At 52.1% G+C, this 17,930-nt stretch overlaps 6 protein-coding genes across 6 annotated transcripts; 3 read left to right on the top strand and 3 right to left on the bottom strand.

The window, feature by feature from the left end:
- Nucleotides 1–270: 270 nt before the first annotated feature.
- On the bottom strand, nucleotides 271–1,511 carry CDEST_13021 (uncharacterized protein; the record flags this gene model as incomplete). The annotated part of the gene is made up of 2 exons (XM_062929177.1): nucleotides 271–849; nucleotides 930–1,511. The coding sequence occupies 2 exons, from the start codon at nucleotides 1,509–1,511 to the stop codon at nucleotides 271–273; spliced, it is 1,161 nt and encodes a 386-aa protein (XP_062785228.1).
- Nucleotides 1,512–2,865: 1,354 nt separating this feature from the next.
- CDEST_13020 (Putative LysM domain-containing protein) lies at nucleotides 2,866–4,513 on the top strand (the record flags this gene model as incomplete). Its single annotated transcript, XM_062929176.1, has 2 exons — nucleotides 2,866–3,066; nucleotides 3,125–4,513. The coding sequence occupies 2 exons, from the start codon at nucleotides 2,866–2,868 to the stop codon at nucleotides 4,511–4,513; spliced, it is 1,590 nt and encodes a 529-aa protein (XP_062785227.1).
- Nucleotides 4,514–6,473: 1,960 nt separating this feature from the next.
- On the top strand, nucleotides 6,474–8,152 carry CDEST_13019 (Putative extracellular membrane protein, CFEM; the record flags this gene model as incomplete). The annotated part of the gene is made up of 7 exons (XM_062929175.1): nucleotides 6,474–6,521; nucleotides 6,610–6,751; nucleotides 6,866–7,044; nucleotides 7,105–7,266; nucleotides 7,337–7,725; nucleotides 7,813–7,880; nucleotides 7,968–8,152. The coding sequence occupies 7 exons, from the start codon at nucleotides 6,474–6,476 to the stop codon at nucleotides 8,150–8,152; spliced, it is 1,173 nt and encodes a 390-aa protein (XP_062785226.1).
- A 1,736-nt stretch (nucleotides 8,153–9,888) lies between these two features.
- Nucleotides 9,889–10,779, bottom strand: CDEST_13018 (Putative alpha/beta hydrolase-1; the record flags this gene model as incomplete). Its single annotated transcript, XM_062929174.1, has 1 exon — nucleotides 9,889–10,779. One exon carries the CDS (start codon nucleotides 10,777–10,779, stop codon nucleotides 9,889–9,891), a length of 891 nt encoding a protein of 296 aa, XP_062785225.1.
- Nucleotides 10,780–12,117: 1,338 nt separating this feature from the next.
- Nucleotides 12,118–15,051, top strand: CDEST_13017 (Putative polyketide cyclase SnoaL, NTF2-like domain superfamily). The gene is made up of 3 exons (XM_062929173.1): nucleotides 12,118–13,246; nucleotides 13,318–13,761; nucleotides 13,832–15,051. The coding sequence occupies exons 1-3, from the start codon at nucleotides 12,925–12,927 to the stop codon at nucleotides 14,611–14,613; spliced, it is 1,548 nt and encodes a 515-aa protein (XP_062785224.1). The 5' UTR covers nucleotides 12,118–12,924; the 3' UTR covers nucleotides 14,614–15,051.
- Nucleotide 15,052: 1 nt separating this feature from the next.
- Nucleotides 15,053–17,146, bottom strand: CDEST_13016 (Putative proton-dependent oligopeptide transporter family, PTR2 family proton/oligopeptide symporter). Its single transcript, XM_062929172.1, has one exon. The coding sequence runs from the start codon at nucleotides 16,677–16,679 to the stop codon at nucleotides 15,054–15,056; it is 1,626 nt and encodes a 541-aa protein (XP_062785223.1). The 5' UTR covers nucleotides 16,680–17,146; the 3' UTR covers nucleotide 15,053.
- Between the last annotated feature and the right edge of the window lie 784 nt (nucleotides 17,147–17,930).

Genomic DNA, 17,930 nt, shown 5'->3' with positions numbered 1-17,930 from the left:
TGCCATTTGCCCCTTTGCAATCATGAAATAATTGAACACGTGCTGGTATGGGCCTTGTCGTCATTTCATTCGACGGCGTGACCCCTCATTCCCGCGTCTGAAGGTTGTGAGTTTGAGGAAGACCATGGAATGTTTTCTCAATGTAATGATATTAGAAATACGTGTCAAGGAGAGTAAGAAGTGTAAGTAGGAGGCCCTGAAGAGATCCAAGTCCACAAGGTCTGGTAAGCAGCTGTTGACAATTGAACTTGTCCGTGTGACCTCCCTCATCTACCACCCATTGCTTCCGTAGGATCCAAACCAGTCCTGGCCAAATCCCTGAGAAGCGATTCCGTTGCTCTGGCACATGTTGGCCCGGGCCTGTAATCTTGACCGTCCAACGACATCAGACGTCTCGTTACCCGATTCCAGATCTCGTCTAAACTTTCTTGAAGGGCCAAGCTCGAACGTGTTGATGTTTGTAACTTCCCAGGCTTCTTTGGTGTTGGAGTCCAGTGCATAGAGCTTTGCCTCTCCCGCCCTCACCTTTCGCTGGAGGACGGGCCGCTCGTGAGACCAGAAGATGTTGTTGAAGCGTGCGTCCTGGTACTTCTTACCTGGCTCGTAGAGGGCAAGCTCGGACGGCGTCTCCGTCATGATGATGATGTCTCCGTAGCATGCTTCAGCCATGGACTGCGACATTTGCTGGAAATACCTGATGCTCGGCGGCACTATTCCGGGAGGTTTCGTCGCCTCGAATTCTTCTTGCTTTTTCCTGACAGGATCCAGCCAGCTTCCGGGCGTAAACATGGCGTAAAAGTCCCGGACGCCCGCGTGGCTAGATGCATCAAGGCTGTTTGGGAACAGATTCTGTGTGGGATCGTTGATCAGCTTCATCAATCTGACGGCATTCAATCAATCCGTTTCTAGAGGCCTGGGAAAATGCATACCCAGATTGTGTACCGGTCCTTCTGAGACTCTCCGCACGCCCATTCGGTGGCAGCAACGGACAAACCAGTAGCTGCTCCAGCAGTAGTGACGCCTTTGGAATAGAAGACACACGTATCGGTAAGAGCTGCCTTGTCTCCTTTGATATATCGAAGGAAGGTCTGGGCAGTCATGTGTTTGAGAATAGCCTCCGAATCCGTTTCGTCGAGGGCAGTTCCGTCGTTCTGAGTCGGACAGAACACGCAGTTGGAGAGATCAAAAGCGGGACCCAGATTCATGTACAGCATGTCCGGCTCCTCCACCCTGACCGACCATGCGTCATCGTCTTTGCGCGATGGGATGACAGGTTCTGGGTAGCGGGGTACAGGAGACCGTTTCCTGGGCTGTCGTCGGAATAGAGGCTTTGCCTGGCTGGGCTGAGGCTGCGTGCCTACATCGCCGCCGTAATTGAGATTGGTGCCACGTTTAAACCCCTGATGTAGGTGGATTGCGGTGTTATCGAATTTGAAACAAGAGACCGTAGAGACTGACAAGAAGCAAAGAAAAAGAATGACACGAAGCCGTAGCGACAGAAAGTTGGCCATAGCTTCGGAATGATTGATTGTGAACACGCGCCAGGCACCGCGCCTAGCAGCTTGTGCTTAGAGAGTGTGAAGCGTAAACAAACGAAGCGAAAGTTGCAAAAGAGTGGCAGTTGTGAAGAGCAAATGTCATCAGAGACCGACAGTAAAGGGGCACATTTACAACACGACAACGGAGCGACTTGCACCAAACATGAAGGCAAGGCGACACCGGCCAGATCTCCCGGAAGCTAGGCAACGGATGCCTAAGCATTTCTTTCCGATTGACAAAAGTCACATATCAAGCCGAGAGAACAAACTACAGTCAGCGCACCCTCATTGCTGTTCTCTGTAGCACCTTGTTCAAGCTCCTGCAACTTAGATTGAGGCGAAGCGAAAAAGGATTCACAGTGGCAAGGGTTGGTGATGACTAGAAATTCACGCAACCTCAACTTTTAGGGGGGGGAGGGGTGCACTAACTTGAATTAGACACAGCTCCGCAGACAAATGCAGAAGTGACGAGAGCAACTCAAGCGATCACCCATGGCTTGTAACGGTACATGATCCAGTTGCGAAGTGCCTACCTTGCATAGGTTCGTTCACATTGGTGAAGAGGTGCCAAGGTGCCAGATGCAGGCTTACAGGCCCAGAGTAACATCACCCCCTTCCTGATGCAGGGGCGGCAATGTTCTCATTGGATACACCTGGATCCGGGCTGTCCCGCTCTCAGCTTGCATAAGCCTCGAACGGCAATCCTTTGGAAGCCATCTCGCCCGAGGTTTGCTTGGCAAAGAATCGGACCACAGGCCTCTTCATGCCTAAAATTCTGTAATATGGCTTGGCGCTCGGAAGCTGTGAAAATTGCCACTCTGTTAAGGAGCATGTAGTGCTTCAGGAGATCATCCGGGCTGTGGAAGATGACAGGCAGCAATAATACCGGGCGGGCCGAAGGAGCGAGGACATGCTAACGGAACTTCAACTAGCAGCATGCACATGGAGGTTGGAACTATTGATGCATCCGTCGGGCGCATGATGATTTTGAGCCATGCATGCTCGAGATTACCTATCGTCTCTCCAAGTGAGTGTGGACTGACTGGAGCTACCCAACCATGTGTTTTCGAAAACTGTTGCCTGGGGGGGGGGGGCATTTTGCAATCTTCACGATGGACAGACGGCGTAATCGCCAATACAAAAAGAAGAGCTTCTCAGCTACGACAGCTTTTTTATTCATGGCAGCAACACATTCTGTTGAAACTGTACCTCCTTTGTCGCCTAATCTGGCCTTACACTCGTTTTGAACCGATTCCAACTGTCCTTTTTGCATACTCAACTCATCACTCACTTACTTGATTTTAATTAATCCCCGTCAATATTCACAATGAGACTCCAATCTTTCGCACTCCTTGTGGCCCAACTTTCGTGGACCGTCGCCGCCCAGTCATGGGATGTCGAGCCGCCTTCCACCGCAGATCCTAATACGCCATCGGACTGCACTTGGTGGCATGTTGCCGAAGCCTCTGAGACTTGTGAGCTGATTGCAACCTCTTACGGTATTGACGTTTCAGACTTCATCTCATTCGTTAGTGCCGACTGCAAGTCCCCTTTTTGCGAAAACGTTTAATTAACTAACAAGACAGAACCCCTCTCTGGCTACGTCCTGCAATCTTGTTACCTCCAACTCCTATTGCTTGGAGAGAAACTGGGGGATTCCTCCCGAAGTGCCGGTTACCACCACCACCACCAGTGCCGCCTCGACGCCGACCAGCGATCCCGGAAATGGGGTCGTGACGCCAACTCCGATCCAGGACGGCATGACCAAGAGCTGCAATAAGTTCTATTTCGTCAAGTCCGGAGACGGATGTGCAAACATCGCCAGCAACAACGGCATCGCTCTTGCAGACTTCTACAGTTGGAACCCAGCAGTTGGAAGCACGTGCGGCGGTCTCTGGGCTAATGTGTATGTTTGCGTCGGTATTGTTGGCGGTGGAACAACCGTCACGACCCAGCCACCGGCATCGACAACTGCTCCCGGTAACGGTATTTCTACGCCGGCTCCCATCCAGGATGGCATGACGACCAGCTGCAACAAATTCTACTTTGTAAAGGCCGGAGACGGATGTGCCACCATCGCCAGCAGCAACAGCATCGCCCTGTCCGATTTCTACTCCTGGAACCCGGCCATCGGGGGTACTTGCGGAGGACTCTGGGCTAATGTCTACGTCTGCGTCGGCGTCATTGGCGGCAGCAGTCCTACCACTACGACCTCATCGGCATCAACCACGACGGCGGCTGGCAACGGTATCTCCACCCCTACGCCCATCCAGGAGGGCATGGTTGGTAACTGCAACCGCTTCTACATGGTCAAGACGGGTGACGGCTGCGCGTCAGTCGCTTCGGCTAACGGCATCCCGCTGTCCGACTTCTACAAGTGGAATCCCGCCGTGGGTGACACCTGCGCCGGTCTCTGGGCCAACGTCTACGTCTGCGTTCGCGTGATCGGATACACAGCCCCGGTCACCACCACGACGGCTCCGCCAACGACGACCACGGCGCCGGGCAACGGCATCAGTACCCCCACGCCGATTCAACAGGGCATGGTCGGTAACTGTAACAAGTTCTACAAGGTCAAGAGTGGAGATGGTTGCGCGGCGATTGCATCTAGCAACGGTATCGCCCTCGCCGACCTGTACAAATGGAACCCGGCTGTTGGCAACACGTGCGCTAGCTTGTGGCTGGACACCTATATCTGCGTTGGCGTCGTCGGCTCGACACCACAACCTACTACAACTACTACTCTGGCAACGACCACCAGATCTGGCAATGGGGTCGCGACGCCCACGCCTATCCAAGACGGCATGACCAAAAACTGCAAGACCTTCCATCTGGTCGTCGGTGGTGACACGTGCTACGATATTGCGGCTAAGGCGGGCATCACCCTGAGCAACTTCTACGCCTGGAACCCAGCGGTCGGAAGCAGCTGTGCAAGCCTTTGGGGCCAGTACTATGTCTGTATTGCAGTACTCTGATGGCCCGTCATGAAGAGGGACAGCAATACATAAGCTGGTGTATAACGATAGACCAGGTTTTCGACAGTGCATCGCAAGGTGGCTGATCATTGTTTTCCCCCTCTGTACATATTCAGCTATGAGATTCTGTCGCCATATGATTCCAAAGTCTCAACATGATTTGCTCTCAGCTTTTTTCTGTAAGCTCAGCATCTCCAATTATGGCGAACAAGTCAAACGCGAGTTTTGGGCGACGTCCGAATTATTTAGTCTCGCATTAAAGGACTGATACATAATACTACAAGGACTGAAGTAAGTCTTTGTATCCAACATGTTTTTCTTGCATCTCTTGACGCCATCTTACTCTCTCCAAATCATTGACTGCATGCCCGGTATAGTTGGTGGAGGCTCGCTTGCTGTCACTCCAGTTTGCAGTAGGCAGCAGTGATGCGGCCTAATGCACGGAAGAGCGTGTCGTAATAAGTTCCCAGACAAGAGTCCGACATCACAGCCCCGCGTCTTTCACGGCCTGACATCACGACCCTATAGAACTCATGTACCTGTGCGCAGAAGTCAAGACTACTAGACAATATGCAGCAATACTCGTGAGGGTAGCCTAGCACGTGACACTGCAACGGGACCTCCTTTCCTGTACGTGTGTCGCACATCAAATTCCTTTATTTCCCCTTCCCCCAGCGGCTTGTCTTAAGTTCCTACAATGATAAGCTCCTATTAGCTGTTGAGGACTGAACAATAGGGCTGAGCTACCTTGTAATCAAACCACATAGTCTCCTTTTCCTTTATTGTAGGGGCTTAGATATGCCAAAGGATTATTGATATAGCATTTGGTGTGCACGACACTATCTGAGAACTGTGAGAAGAAAGAAGGCAGAAATTGACAGAGCACGCTTACGTCACACTGTTTACTACGCGATCCTTTAGGAACTGCTTGTTTGATTCTGGAGCGGCATGGGGAAGGCAAAAGAAAGGAGATGACGATGGCAAGCCTGAGTATTACGCGGCCCCATCGAGTTCTTGACGTCTCTCGAGCCGACCTTTATAAGACGGTGATGGGGGGATGAACACATTGACATTGGTTTCCTTCATGGGCAGCGTTGATTTTTTGATTGGGGGGGGGGGGGGGGGGGGGAGGGGGGGTTTCCCCCTAGTTCACTGACCCCATTGGACGGCTAGAGAAAGTTGTTGGTGATCGTCGTTTGCGGAGATCATGGTTGTCAGCTAATCTAGGTTCGGCGGTGGCTTGAGACAACATCTAGTGTGGCTTGCCAATCGAAATCTTAGCTTCTTTGGTGTTTGTCTCTTATTTCTCGTTTGCTTGCTGTAATTTTTGCTTGCTTGCTACGCGTGCTTTTTGACCTTGTAAGAGTAGAACGAACGGAGTCATTAATGGATCACCAATCAGGTACCAACCAGCAGCGGCGGGTTCACTTCAATCAGTAAAGTCTCTCAAAGTTTGCTAATTCAAAGTCTGCCCCTTTTGGTTGGTCTCCGTATCATTGAAGCTAGCAATGCGCCGGATCCGGACAGGGATCGTTAAAGCACCGCTGCGTCCGTCGACAACAAATTCCAATCATTCTATCGCCGGCTTTCCACAGCTTTAGAGGTGACATCATGCCTCTCTTTCTGAAATTTACGATCATGTATCGGAAAGTGAAAGGACAAGCGATACAGAAATACATCGAGCCGGAAACGACCAGCCGCATGCTTCTAAACTGGGTTAGATCCAAGCAATCAAGACTAGATCCAGATAAAACCTTTGTGGTTTCTGTCTTGAAGGGAAACATCCTGCATCTACGGCTGAAGCACAATCCAGGTCTTCCTCAAAATTTGCACATTCTTGAGCTTCCTCTTCCACTCAACGTCTTGCCGGTTCCAATAAGTCCCGGGACCCCGGGAGTTCTAGTAGCCGTATCATGATCCCTTCTCCGCGGATGACTTGCCAGCAACGTACTTCGACACAATGGCGGTTCCGCTCTCTGACTTGACGGCCGGTCTCCCTGGATGCGCCGTAAGTAGCTTACCCGCTCTATCTCATACTTATGACCGTCCTTCTGTTGCTTCATTTGTGTCGCTAACCCACCACCTCCACTTAACAGGGGCCATGCACATCACAAGCACTCAAATTTGCTACATGTACCGCGACCAATCTGACCTCGGGGTGTCTGTGCAGGGACAGCAGCTTCGTCGAGACATATCGACTATGCGTGCGAGCATCGTGCGATATGGCACATGTGCTGGGTATGATTCACTTTTTGTTTCCTCTGGCCTTACTACTTCTGATTGACTTCAGTGGTTATCCTCCTTCGTCTTTTCTCTGCTGCTATCCGTCGTACTAATACACAGCTTCATTAGTTGCCAAGAACATCACTTGGACATGGTGCGATTTCCAGTATCAGAACCAGGCGGGGTCTATGCCTGGAAAGATTGCTCTACTCATCATAACGGCCTTATTTTTCTTCGTCCGTCAGCTCGCCAAAGTACTGAAGCTATCGACCTGGGGTGCAGACGATGTAACGCTGATACCCGGTTATGTGTGTGACAAAATGAGAGCTCTCCTAATATGACAGTGTCTCGCTGATACGTTGGCTCAGATTTGCTCACTTGCATTTGCGATCTACATGTTTTATGGTAATTATGCCCGATGTAGAGTAAAAAGCTCACTCAAACCCGCTCACACTTTTGAAGGATATCGTTTAGGTATCGGACGAGACGTTTGGTCGTTATCCCATGATAAAGTCGATCTGTTCATGCAAGTAGGTCGCCAAATAATTCTCCGGTACATCACTTTCCATCGTCTTCAGATCATTCAAGCTAAAGATATAGTTCTTCTATGCGTTTGAAATACTCTACAATCTAAGCATCGCCACTCTTAAAGCCTCGATACTCTTTTTCTATCTCCGCGTTTTCAACCTCGTAAGCCCGACTTTCACCAGAGTGCTCTGGTGCACCCAGGTCTCAAATCTCGTCAACTGCGTCGTCTTCACGACAGTCAAACTGAACCAGTGCAAGCCTTTTAGCTATTCCTGGGAGGGTTGGGATGGAAGGCACGAAGGGCGCTGTGTCAACCTGAACGCTTTACTGATTTCACACGCCGCTATCAATGTCGCCATGAACGTGTGGTTGCTGGTGTTGCCAGTGACGCAGACTTTATGGCTGAACTGGAGAGCAAGACAAAAGATAGAGGTCATGTCTATGTTTGGACTTGGAGTTTTGTGAGTAATGCCAGACTCATTTGGATGAACACCCCTAAAACATCGGCCATGGTTGGGATCTCTGAACCTGACGATCTCTTTCTACAGTATCACGGTTGTCAGCGCCATGCGCCTCAAGATCTTGTTCAAGCTCCGAAATTTCTTGAATCCTACGTGTAAGTATCCATGGCCTTGCTCCTAGGCTAGGGATCGAAATCATCCACAACTGTCCCTATTGGTGGCTTGCGCTGAAACTGAGACAGACGATGTATTTTACCTACACATGTGGTCCTACATTGAACTCTCAGTTGCCGTCATCGTAGCCTGTTTGCCGTCCACTCGTCTGGTATGGCGTGAGTTGGTTCCGAAACTGAAGAGAAAAGTTGGACTTGGACCTCAGTACACGCATCGCAGCCAGGAAAGTCAGCATAAACGCTTGAGACCATAGTCTGCAGGGTGCTGAGAAGGTGAACAGATATTACACACTGTGGTCCAGTTGTAAGCACCCAATTGAGACGACGTTCAATGATATTTTTGCCGTCAAACTCCGCCGCTAAGAAAAAGGGTATTGCAAGGGGCAAGGGTTACGATTATCGCATGTCTTCAGAAGAAGAACCTCAGAAATAACGAGCACGAAACCGCGCACTATGAATCAATAACGAGGTTTAAAAAGACGTTGTCACAGCAAATGACTTCAATGAATCCAGTGACAGCGAGGATGTCCAGGATGCTAGAGCTGAGTACGAAGAGGCTCTTGCCGATACTGCGAATTCGGAAGTCAGTAGTGTTGACCATCGGCGTCTTGATGAGCCCAGAGAAGAGCACAAGGAGGAGTATGACGAGGTCTAAAGCGACTAGACCTGCTTAACTTCGGACTTCAAGTGTGTCTGTTGGAATGTCGACCGGGTTATCGATGGGAAAGGGGAGACGGAGGCCTGGCTGGGTCAATTATATCACACGAATCAACCTCCGTCGGAGTGGGGTCCGTCTGGCCAGCCATATCACGACCTCCTTCGATTGCTGCACTTCATGTTCGATCCTCTCTTCTGCAACCCACCAGAATCCACGAATAACCTCATAATCGTTCGCTCACTGGAGTTATCCTGCCATACCTACAGTATCTGTACAGCGGCCAGGTCGACTCGACGGTAAGACTTGCTACAACGGATAAGAAGGCGGGCCGCAGAGGATGTCCCAAAAACAGGTTTACCTGCGTATTACGAAGTACAATTGAGTCAGATACCTGCTGGACCTAACCGGGTGGGGACAGTGCTGTCACGAGCGGGCCAGGACAACTGTCACTGGATACGATCCGTCAAGTTCATATGTCTTATCTTATTTGTGTCAAAAAAGAAATAGAGGCCTATTCTCCAATATCGTTGGTTGCGGATACGAATGGTGTGATTGTCTCGATACAAGCTGGCAAAGGCATTTCCTGCTTCTGATAACAGATCATCGTCCAGGTCTACAGGGCCAATAAATACGCTTTCTTGTTACATAGGCTGATAACTGCCTAAGCACTAGACAGCTCATGTTAACAGCTAGAAGTGATCCGAAGAAAACCCTTGGAAATAAAAACATCTTCTTTATTATGTTCTATTCTGCATTGTCTACGCAACGCTGCAAATTACCTAAACGTGCCGTTTGCAACAAGGGTATCTGATTATACACTGCCTTAGGAGATAAACAGGACGTCAGCGGGCGAGTTACTACACTTCTTTGTGATAGGGCCTTGGTATCGGCTGGGGTTTGATGTTTTTAGGGCTAAGGTGTGGTTGTCGTTACCGTCGCTGTTGGTGATGATAATCCAGAAGCAGTATTGGGTCAGACTAGGTGGTGATCGACACACATCAACAAAGCAACATCCAGAGAGACATCTAGAGACATCTAACGAGATATATTAATAAGAGGGTCAAGAGTTTTCTAATCATAATGATATGCGATTATCACCTACGATGCCTGCACAGAATCGGTGTAATGTTCTATAAGAGAATGTATCTAAAGTGTGCTATGACTACTACAGCCCTTAGAGTCTTGATTAATTAATATCCCCCATGGAAAGCAAAGTTACAAATAGCCTTCCTTCTAACTATCTAATCCTTAGTCCCACTATTCCATTGAAATACGGTTCAAAGTACGTCGATAATACACTATAGTGAAGCCGTCGCGTGACAAGCAAAGCAATCACAGCCTTGTTGATTGCTGGGCCAGGTACGGCAATACTGCTTCGACTACACCCGTCAGATTCTCTGGCAGAAGGGCATGCGAGGCGTTCTGGATGATGACTGAGACGGCACGGTCAGGGAACAGGTTGGCCGTGGTGTTCCACTGATCCTCGGGCTGGAACGGGTCCTCGGCTGGGATAAGTTCGAGAACCTGCGTAGAGTTTGCACCAGCCCAGAATTTGGTCAGGTCTCCAGCTGCCTCGATAGCTCCGTGCTCCATAGCGAGCGTGTCCGGGTACCATCCATCCAGCCAGATATGAGCATCGTGGCCAGGCGCGAAGAAGGCCAACTCCAGAGCCGCGAGGCGCGTGGCGACAGGCAAACTGGTGTTGCCAGCGACAAAAGGCATGCCGGCAATGTCCTCGGGGATCTTCTGGCCACCAGGGGAGGCGACTACAATCGCAGGAACCTTGTCGGGGTAATTCAACGCGACACGCTTAGTGACAAACGTGCCAAAGGCGTGACCGAACACAATTGCTCGACCGCCTGCAATAGTGTCGATTACGTCGGCTATGTCTGAGGCAAGGTCGTCCAGGGTGACGTTCGTCATAAGACCAGACGATCCCAGAGTGCCCCGTGGCTGGGGACGCAGGACAAGGTAGCCGGCGTCGACGAGAGCAGAGGTGAGGCCGTTGAAATCGTCGCCGCCATCACGGCCATATGATGGGACAATCACCACTGCCGGGCCATGGCCTTGCACAAGGACACGAGTCGAGGTTTGGCCGCTCTGCACGTACTGAGTGGGCCATTCGAGCTCCTCTACCGCGAGGGGGGCTGCCACAGCCGAGGGCACGCAGGCTAGGCCCAAAAGACCAAGGGTCAGAAGGGAGGTTGTTTTGTTGTTGAACATGTCGAGCTTGATGATTGAAGAAGAGCAGGGTCTTGAAAAAGGTGTAGTAGAGTCGTTGTGCGAAAGTGTAAATGCGGACGAAGTCGTGCCTTTTAACGTTTTTATACTGAGGACTGAGAGTGCAGAAGGTTGTAGCATGTCGATTTTATTCTCTTTCGTTGAGACTGCTCTTATACACGGAAGACCTCCTCGAGAGTAGCCAAGAGCCAACCTTTTGGCAAGGTCATATCCGGGTTTAACGGATCTGACATCATGATCGTGTTGAATGGAAACCTGGACATGGATGCATATGATTCCTAGAAGCGCCAGCGGAGGGTAGAGAAGAAAGGGGTCTCGGTGGATTATCGCGAAAGCCGTACATGGTGCATCACTAATTTCGACGCGAGCGGGCTATTGAGAATAGATCCGTCAACACGGAATACTCTATCCGCAGATTAGACCAAGTTTGTCCACCCGAGGTCAGCTGTTTGGCATTAGGGAGTCGGAGTTGCGCTTGGTGCTTATTGAGCACCACCTTACTAAGTCCTGACTGACTGACTGCACGATGCTGTGCGCCAAAAAAAAGCCAAAAACAAAAATAATAATAGTGTCAGACAGCCTGACGTCACTTCAGCCAGGTGCCGCGTTTCAATTACATTCCTTAGAATAGCGTGTAGTGTCACCTGAGTAATTTGTAGATGCTGTCCTTGCTTCGGCAGATGTCGGCGAGAAGTCGCCATAATAAGCCCAGCATCACGACCCATGGCACCTGGAAGAGAGCCAAGCAGAAAATAACAGCGCACCATTTCAAATTCGACAACTTCAAGCGCTAGTCGCTCAAGAGCCTAGTGATTTCTGTCTCATTGTTATCTCCGTCCTATTCCCTCACTCACGACACGCTGCAGGCCTGGCAAACGGATCCGGATCTGTCATCGCGAAAAATAGTGGTCTCGGTTAGGCAACAAGGGCCATTGCTTTCATTCTCCTAGGCGTAGCCGTCATTCCGCTCGTAGTCATAAGGATCCGCACCACATTGCACGGGAAGGCCGAGTTGGTTGGCTTCGATGAGGGGACGTGGAGAGATAGCTATGCCCTTCTTGCTGTTCATTGTGGGCCGTATCTTGGTATTTCTTGTTCCTTGCGTTCCCTTCTTCTACTTTGAGCTCTTCTCCATCAACCAGGACGTCGGCTCCCTTGACTAGTCGCATCATATTGCTCCTTTTAGGTCTCCTTGTGGCAGGATACATCATGTCCTATAGAATTGGAGGGCACTGGAGGTCACGAAGGTCCTTAGGAACAGGACTTATCCAAGAGCTTAGTATGTTGTAGCAGGAGGTCCTGCACAGCCTGTGTGGCTGGTGTAACTGTGGCTGGTGATGTGGGACGCTCACCAGCGCCCTCATTAAGCGCTCTCCACTAGACTAATTACCAAGTAGGTCGCAGCAGCTATTCCTAGGCTTGTTCAAGCACTTATCAAGATAAGAGTCCCATCCATACGTTCCTGGCCTGCAATACATGTGTTTTGGTCTCTGTTCTGTGTGAAAATGGGAAATTGTGCTTATACCCGTTTCCCTCCATCTTTTTCCTTTCTCGCTTTGCCCCTCGCTCCGTTGCAGAGAGACATGATTAAGGACCAAACTAATGACGGATCTGACTAACCACCCACGCGCGTGCCACCAAGATTATCTGTCTCCGTTGTCTGTTTACGTTTACAGCCGTTAGGTAGAACAAATCGTCAACATCCATTCATAAGACATTAGCCATCTCGACGCCTTGCCGTTGAATAGCAATCCTGACATCAGGAAAACCAGAATGATGCCGTGAAGGTTAGTAGGTGTCAATTACTCCCTGTAACTAACCGCATTGTTTTTACAACAAATTGAACAACCCCACACAGCGTTGGACTTGACTACCCCGCTGATATCATAGACAAGTTGACATGACAGGGGGGGGGGGGTTTTAGAGGGGCAATGCACGTTTCGAAACATGACGTCATTATCAGGTGGACATGCACAAGCACCCGCGTCACGTCACAGGTAATTAACAAGAAATGGAGCTTCAGCTCAGCAACAGGAAATCTGTATCTTATTCTTCGTCCTGGTTATAGCTTGCAACCATTATTCCTCCCCAAGCAAGGAGCTGCAAGAAGAAGAAGAAAAACCCGTCATGAATATCGATATACCGAAGCTGGTCAAGGCCGCTGTGCCGGAATCAGAAGGACGCAACGCGCGCATCGTCTCAGACAACATGACCAGCTCCAACTACAGAGATTCCAACTTCCTGTCCCAGGATTTCCCTCGCGCGCGACCGAAGCTATACGTAACCGCCGAAGATGAGGACTTTGACCAAATCACTCTAGGAGAATGGCGCGACGAGAACTTCGATGTCGAGTATCTGCCAATGGGAAGCAGCCCGGACAAGTACCGGAGCAAGATCCGATCGTTGAGCAAAAAGAAAATGGGGCCCTGCGAGACTTTTGGCATCGTCGGTTAGTGTTGAGAAAGGCGTGGCATGGATTATGATAAGAGGCACAGAGTACGCTGATCATTAACTCGACAGCTTATGGCGATGCTGCGGCCGTCTGCCTGGAGCACTACCACGTCATGGATAATAACCCAGAGTTCAAGCTCGGGTTGCTCATTGCATACTATCCGACGGCCATTCCAGACCCAAAAGGGCACTTCCCCAGCAGCATCTCGACTCTCGTTCATCTCGCCGCAGGGGAGGAGATTGGCGTTACGAAGCAAACCCAGATGGTAGGGATACAGGGCAAACGGCGTACGACCCGCAAGAAGGTGGAAAGCGGCATCGGCACGGGAGGAACATTGCGGCTCGCGTACCCAACCTACACGTACGACGCCGTGCCCGGTTTCGCCGAGCATGACCTGGAAGAATACAGCAAAGTCCCCGCCGAGTTGGCGTGGAGCCGGAGCTTGAGCGCGGCGAGGAAGGCGTTCAACAACCACGTCGACTTGGAGCTTGTGTTGGAGGAAAATGTACAGGGTCAGTACTTACCCGAACTGATGCTGCCAAAAGGCATGGACAGATCGAGAGCTGATTTTGTTGCGCGCAGGTAAATTCTTCACTCGAAACTTGAACCAAACGATGTCAACGTACACCACCCACAAGAGCCCGCACGTCACTCACATGCCGACCCTGACGGGGGGTATTGGAGCATCGGAGCTCGAACGCTTCTACTCTCAGTTCTTCAGCAACCCCCCATCACTGAAACTGACCCTCATCTCTCGCACCATCGGGGCCGACCGAGTCGTCGACGAGGTCCACGTTCGTTTCAAGCATACCGAGGAGATGCCGTGGATCTTGCCCGGCGTCCCGGCAACGAACAAGCGAGTCGAGGTGCTCGTGGTCAGCATCGTCGGATTGAGAGGAGGCAAGCTTTACCACGAGCACGTGTATTGGGACCAGGCCAGCGTTCTAGTGCAAATTGGTTTGTTGGACCCGGAGCTGGTCCCAGATGCGGCACGCAAGAACGGGGTGCAGCGGCTCCCAGTCGTCGGAAGAGAGGCGGCGAGACGAGTTCTGAAGGGGTGGGACCCGGACGAGGAGGGAGAAGCTGACAATGAACTGATATCGGGTTGGGGCGATGAGGATGAGCAAGGAGGTGAGAGGGACGAAAACGAGGCAACCCCCCAAGACCGTGAACGACCCAAGAAGAAGAAAGACTCAAACAAGAATGACTCTGACAAGAAAAACTCGGCCAAAAAAGACTCGGCCAAAAAAGACTCGAACAAAAAAGAATCGGACAGGAAAGAATCGGACGAGAAAGACTCGGACAACAAAGGTCTGCCCGAAAGGCCCAAGTCTTCGACCGAAAACTCTGGCGATAAGTCATGATGACAGAGTCAAAAAGGGGACGGCTAGGCTTGTTGGGAAGAGGAGTGGGGTTAATGACAGAAATTAATCTGTAATTCTATAAAACTAGTGCCTGTATGTGATGGCTGACAATCGATGTCTTCCTCGTGTGTCGATATCCTCTCGCGATCTGGTCCGGTCAGACCTAGAATGACATTGCATCGGCGCCTCATGTGTGCTGGGGGTGCGAAAGAGCATGACCAAGGAACGAGTCCGTTAATTGGAACAACAGAAACCCCTGAATGACAACAAGAAAGCATCTATGTCCTCACCGAATTACAATACGGCCTTTCTGCAAATTCAAACCCATTCGAACGCCTCGTTGTGCTCTCAGCCCACGTCCACGCCGAGTGAAAGCCGCGAGGATTGAATGCTCTTCTATCAAAACCGAGCCGTCGGTCGCTTTTGTTTTTCTGTTCCCTTCAACGAAGATTCCTGCCCCAGACAGCATAAAATATCACAGTCGCTATTGCCATGACGATAGCTAAAGAAGCCCAAACAAAAAGCATCTCGGGGTCCTTGTACATGGGACTGATGGCGATGCTCAAGCCGGCACCAACGGCGCCGGTGGTCATGAAGACGGACTGCATCACGCTCTTCATGCTGCCGGGCGCCATGCTGAAAGCCAACTCCCAGCCGGCCGGCGAGGACAGGATCTCGGACATGGCCTCGAGCAGGTACACCGGCAGCTGCACGAAAACGGAGACGGCATTCGGGATGGCGCCGGCATTGGACGCGGCGCAGCGCAGGGGGGCGTCGTAGCAGGGCGGCGAGATGTAGACGAGCTTCTGCACGACGGCGGCCATGGCCATGGCGAGGGCCTCAAGGGCGAAGCCGGCCGTGAGGCGGGTCGTGGCCGTCAGGGGGAACCCGGAACGGCGCAGCCAAGGGAAGAGGAAGCGGTCGACGAGGGGCATGAGGATGATGATGATGACGGGGTTGGCGTTGTACATCATGTCGTTGGGGATGCTCGAGGTGTCCATCTGGGCGGCCTGCGAGATGAGGTTGTTGTTGATCTGGCCGCGGCAGAGGTGGAGCACGGGCCAGACGGCGAAGATCATACGGCAGGCCACCATGGCCGTCTGGAGCTCGTCGATGAAGTCGTCGGTCCAGGGCACCTTGCGCGAGTGTTGGAGCTGCTGGCGGGCGGGCCTGGCCTTGTCGAGGGAGAAGCCGCCGCGGACGGCCAGCCAGAGTGCGCGACGCGCGTCCGGGAGGGCTGAGGACTGTGTGGGTGCGAGGACCAGACGACCGCGTCCGAGGACGAGCACGGCAGCCGACACGGAGAGGGCGCAGAGCGGCAGCAGATAGGCGGCCCAGAAGCCGACGTGCAGCTCGAGGGCGGTCGTGGCCAGGCCGGACAGGCCGCCGACGTTGATGCACCAGTAGTAGTAGTTGTAGATGGACTCGAGGGTCAGGGTGCGGTCGACGACGACGTGCTCGCCGCTGCGGGTGGTGACGACGGCGCCGTCCTCGGTGGTATACTGGTCGCCGACGAAGGCGGCCATGAGGCCGTTGGCGCCCGACATGCCCAGGGCAATGAGGACCAGGGAGGCGATGAAGAGGCCGGCGGAGTAAGGGGCCAGGGACTCGAGGCTGGAGACGAACAGGAGGACGGTGCCGGCGAGGTAGACGACGAAGGTGACGCACAGCGTCCGGTAGCGGCCGAGCCCCTTGTCGGCGACGATGCCGGAGGCCATGGGCGTCAGCCACGAGATGATGTTGAAGACGTTGGAGACCTGCGAGGCCCTCGACTGGCCCCAGCCCAGAGCGCCGGGGCGCAGAGGGTCGCCACGGCCGTTCTGCATGTAGTTCATTAAGGGCGTCGTCATGCCGTAGAAGGAGAAGCGCTCGGCCATGGTGAGCAGCATGACCAGCCAGGCCGCGTTGGGGATCCTATCCGCCACCCTGGGGAGGTCCTTGGTGGCCTGGCTCTCGTCAAGCTGGCCGGCGTCGTCGTCGTCGGCCTTCTCCAGATCGCCTGTGCTGGACATTTCGAGAGGACCGGTAAGGTCTGGGCCATCCGCCCGGCCTACTTGGTCTGTCATGGTTGATGGTTGTTGTTGTTGTGGTGGTGGTGGTGGTGGTGGTGTCTTAAGACGGAGGCGAAAAAAGCTAAGCAGTCGTAGGATGATTCAATATTCTGTTCAGGGACAGGGGAATAGTTGTCTAACCACGGCAATACTGGAAACTGCGTAGGTAGGAGGAGAAGTCAAGATTTGGTTTTCTTTTCTTCTCCGTCCGTTTACGACCTCCTTCCGTCGCTCGCTTGCAACAACGGCATCGTAAGCGAGCGTGTTTTTTTATATTAGTCATGACTAGGTTGAGGCTGTTTCGCTAGGGTCTTCTATTCAAGGTCTGCAAATCTGTCGGGACGAGGACAAGAGCTGCTGTCGAGGTTCTTCTGCCGGTGTCCGGGGAGTGGCAGACGAGGAATCTGTGTGAATTGTTTTTCATTGGCATTGGCTGGTAGAAGGGGAACAAAATCCCTCGCCTAGACCGCCAAAACTAGAAGGTGAAAATGAAGATAAGAAAAAAAAAAGAGAAAGAGGAAAAAGGGGAGAGACCTCGGTTGGTTGCGAAAGGTGCGCCTAAATCAGCCTCAGCTATGGATTTTGTCTACCAATAATCGTATGGAATTCTAACATCTAGCTCCGGACAGGAGCTCCGTAGATTGGGGTACCCTGAGTCAGACATACCCCATGCTGGGTACCTAGCTACAGGTGCCCTAGCACGCTAGTCCCGGGCCGTAGCTAGCAGGTGTCCGTGAGACCCGCACCAACCTTAACCTTAGCCTCTGATGACAGTAGTTAGTTAGTAAGCAAGTAGCCCGGCTGAGACAGCTCGTAGGCCACTGTTAGCGCGGACCATAATGCTGCTCGGCCGGGGTTGGGGCTCACGCGGCTCTCCAAAGTGCCCTACAGATTTAGAGGCTGCTTAGCCCACCGAACCCCCCCACCCAGTCCGAGGGGTAGCGCTCCCCGATCCGCCTTCTTTTGTCCCAACGTCGTGTTAGTCCTGATACAGTTGTCAGAAATTGCCTCTCCACCCGACCTTGTTCTGTGACAAGGTATGCCTGCCGTCATGTCTACCAATTGGGTAACTACCCGTTGCCGAAACATGTGGTGCTCTTTAGTCTAGGTAGGTAGTATCGCAAGGGAGCCACCCACCACAGCAATTAAGCTCTAGGGCGAATCGAATGGGCTCGACTCACTGGGTGGGGGCCGTTGATTTGGAAGGATCTTTTGTTGGACGCCAAACGACGACATGCATCGAGGCAATAACATGTGTGAGTCACC

The sequence above is a fragment of the Colletotrichum destructivum genome, chromosome 8 (genome assembly GCF_034447905.1).
Source record: "Colletotrichum destructivum chromosome 8, complete sequence".
Classification (NCBI taxonomy): Eukaryota; Fungi; Ascomycota; class Sordariomycetes; order Glomerellales; family Glomerellaceae; genus Colletotrichum; species Colletotrichum destructivum.
The sequence above is the reverse complement of the archived record's forward strand: the minus strand, read 5'-3'. Positions and strand labels throughout refer to the sequence as shown.

Coding starts and splice junctions, on each gene's coding strand:
- CDEST_13017 (XM_062929173.1), top strand. CDS start 12,925: ATGAATATCGATATACCGAAGCTGGTCAAGGCCGCTGTGCCGGAATCA. Junction 13,247..13,317: donor CGAGACTTTTGGCATCGTCG/GTTAGTGTTGAG, acceptor TTAACTCGACAG/CTTATGGCGATGCTGCGGCC. Junction 13,762..13,831: donor GTTGGAGGAAAATGTACAGG/GTCAGTACTTAC, acceptor TGTTGCGCGCAG/GTAAATTCTTCACTCGAAAC.
- CDEST_13016 (XM_062929172.1), bottom strand. CDS start 16,679: ATGACAGACCAAGTAGGCCGGGCGGATGGCCCAGACCTTACCGGTCCT.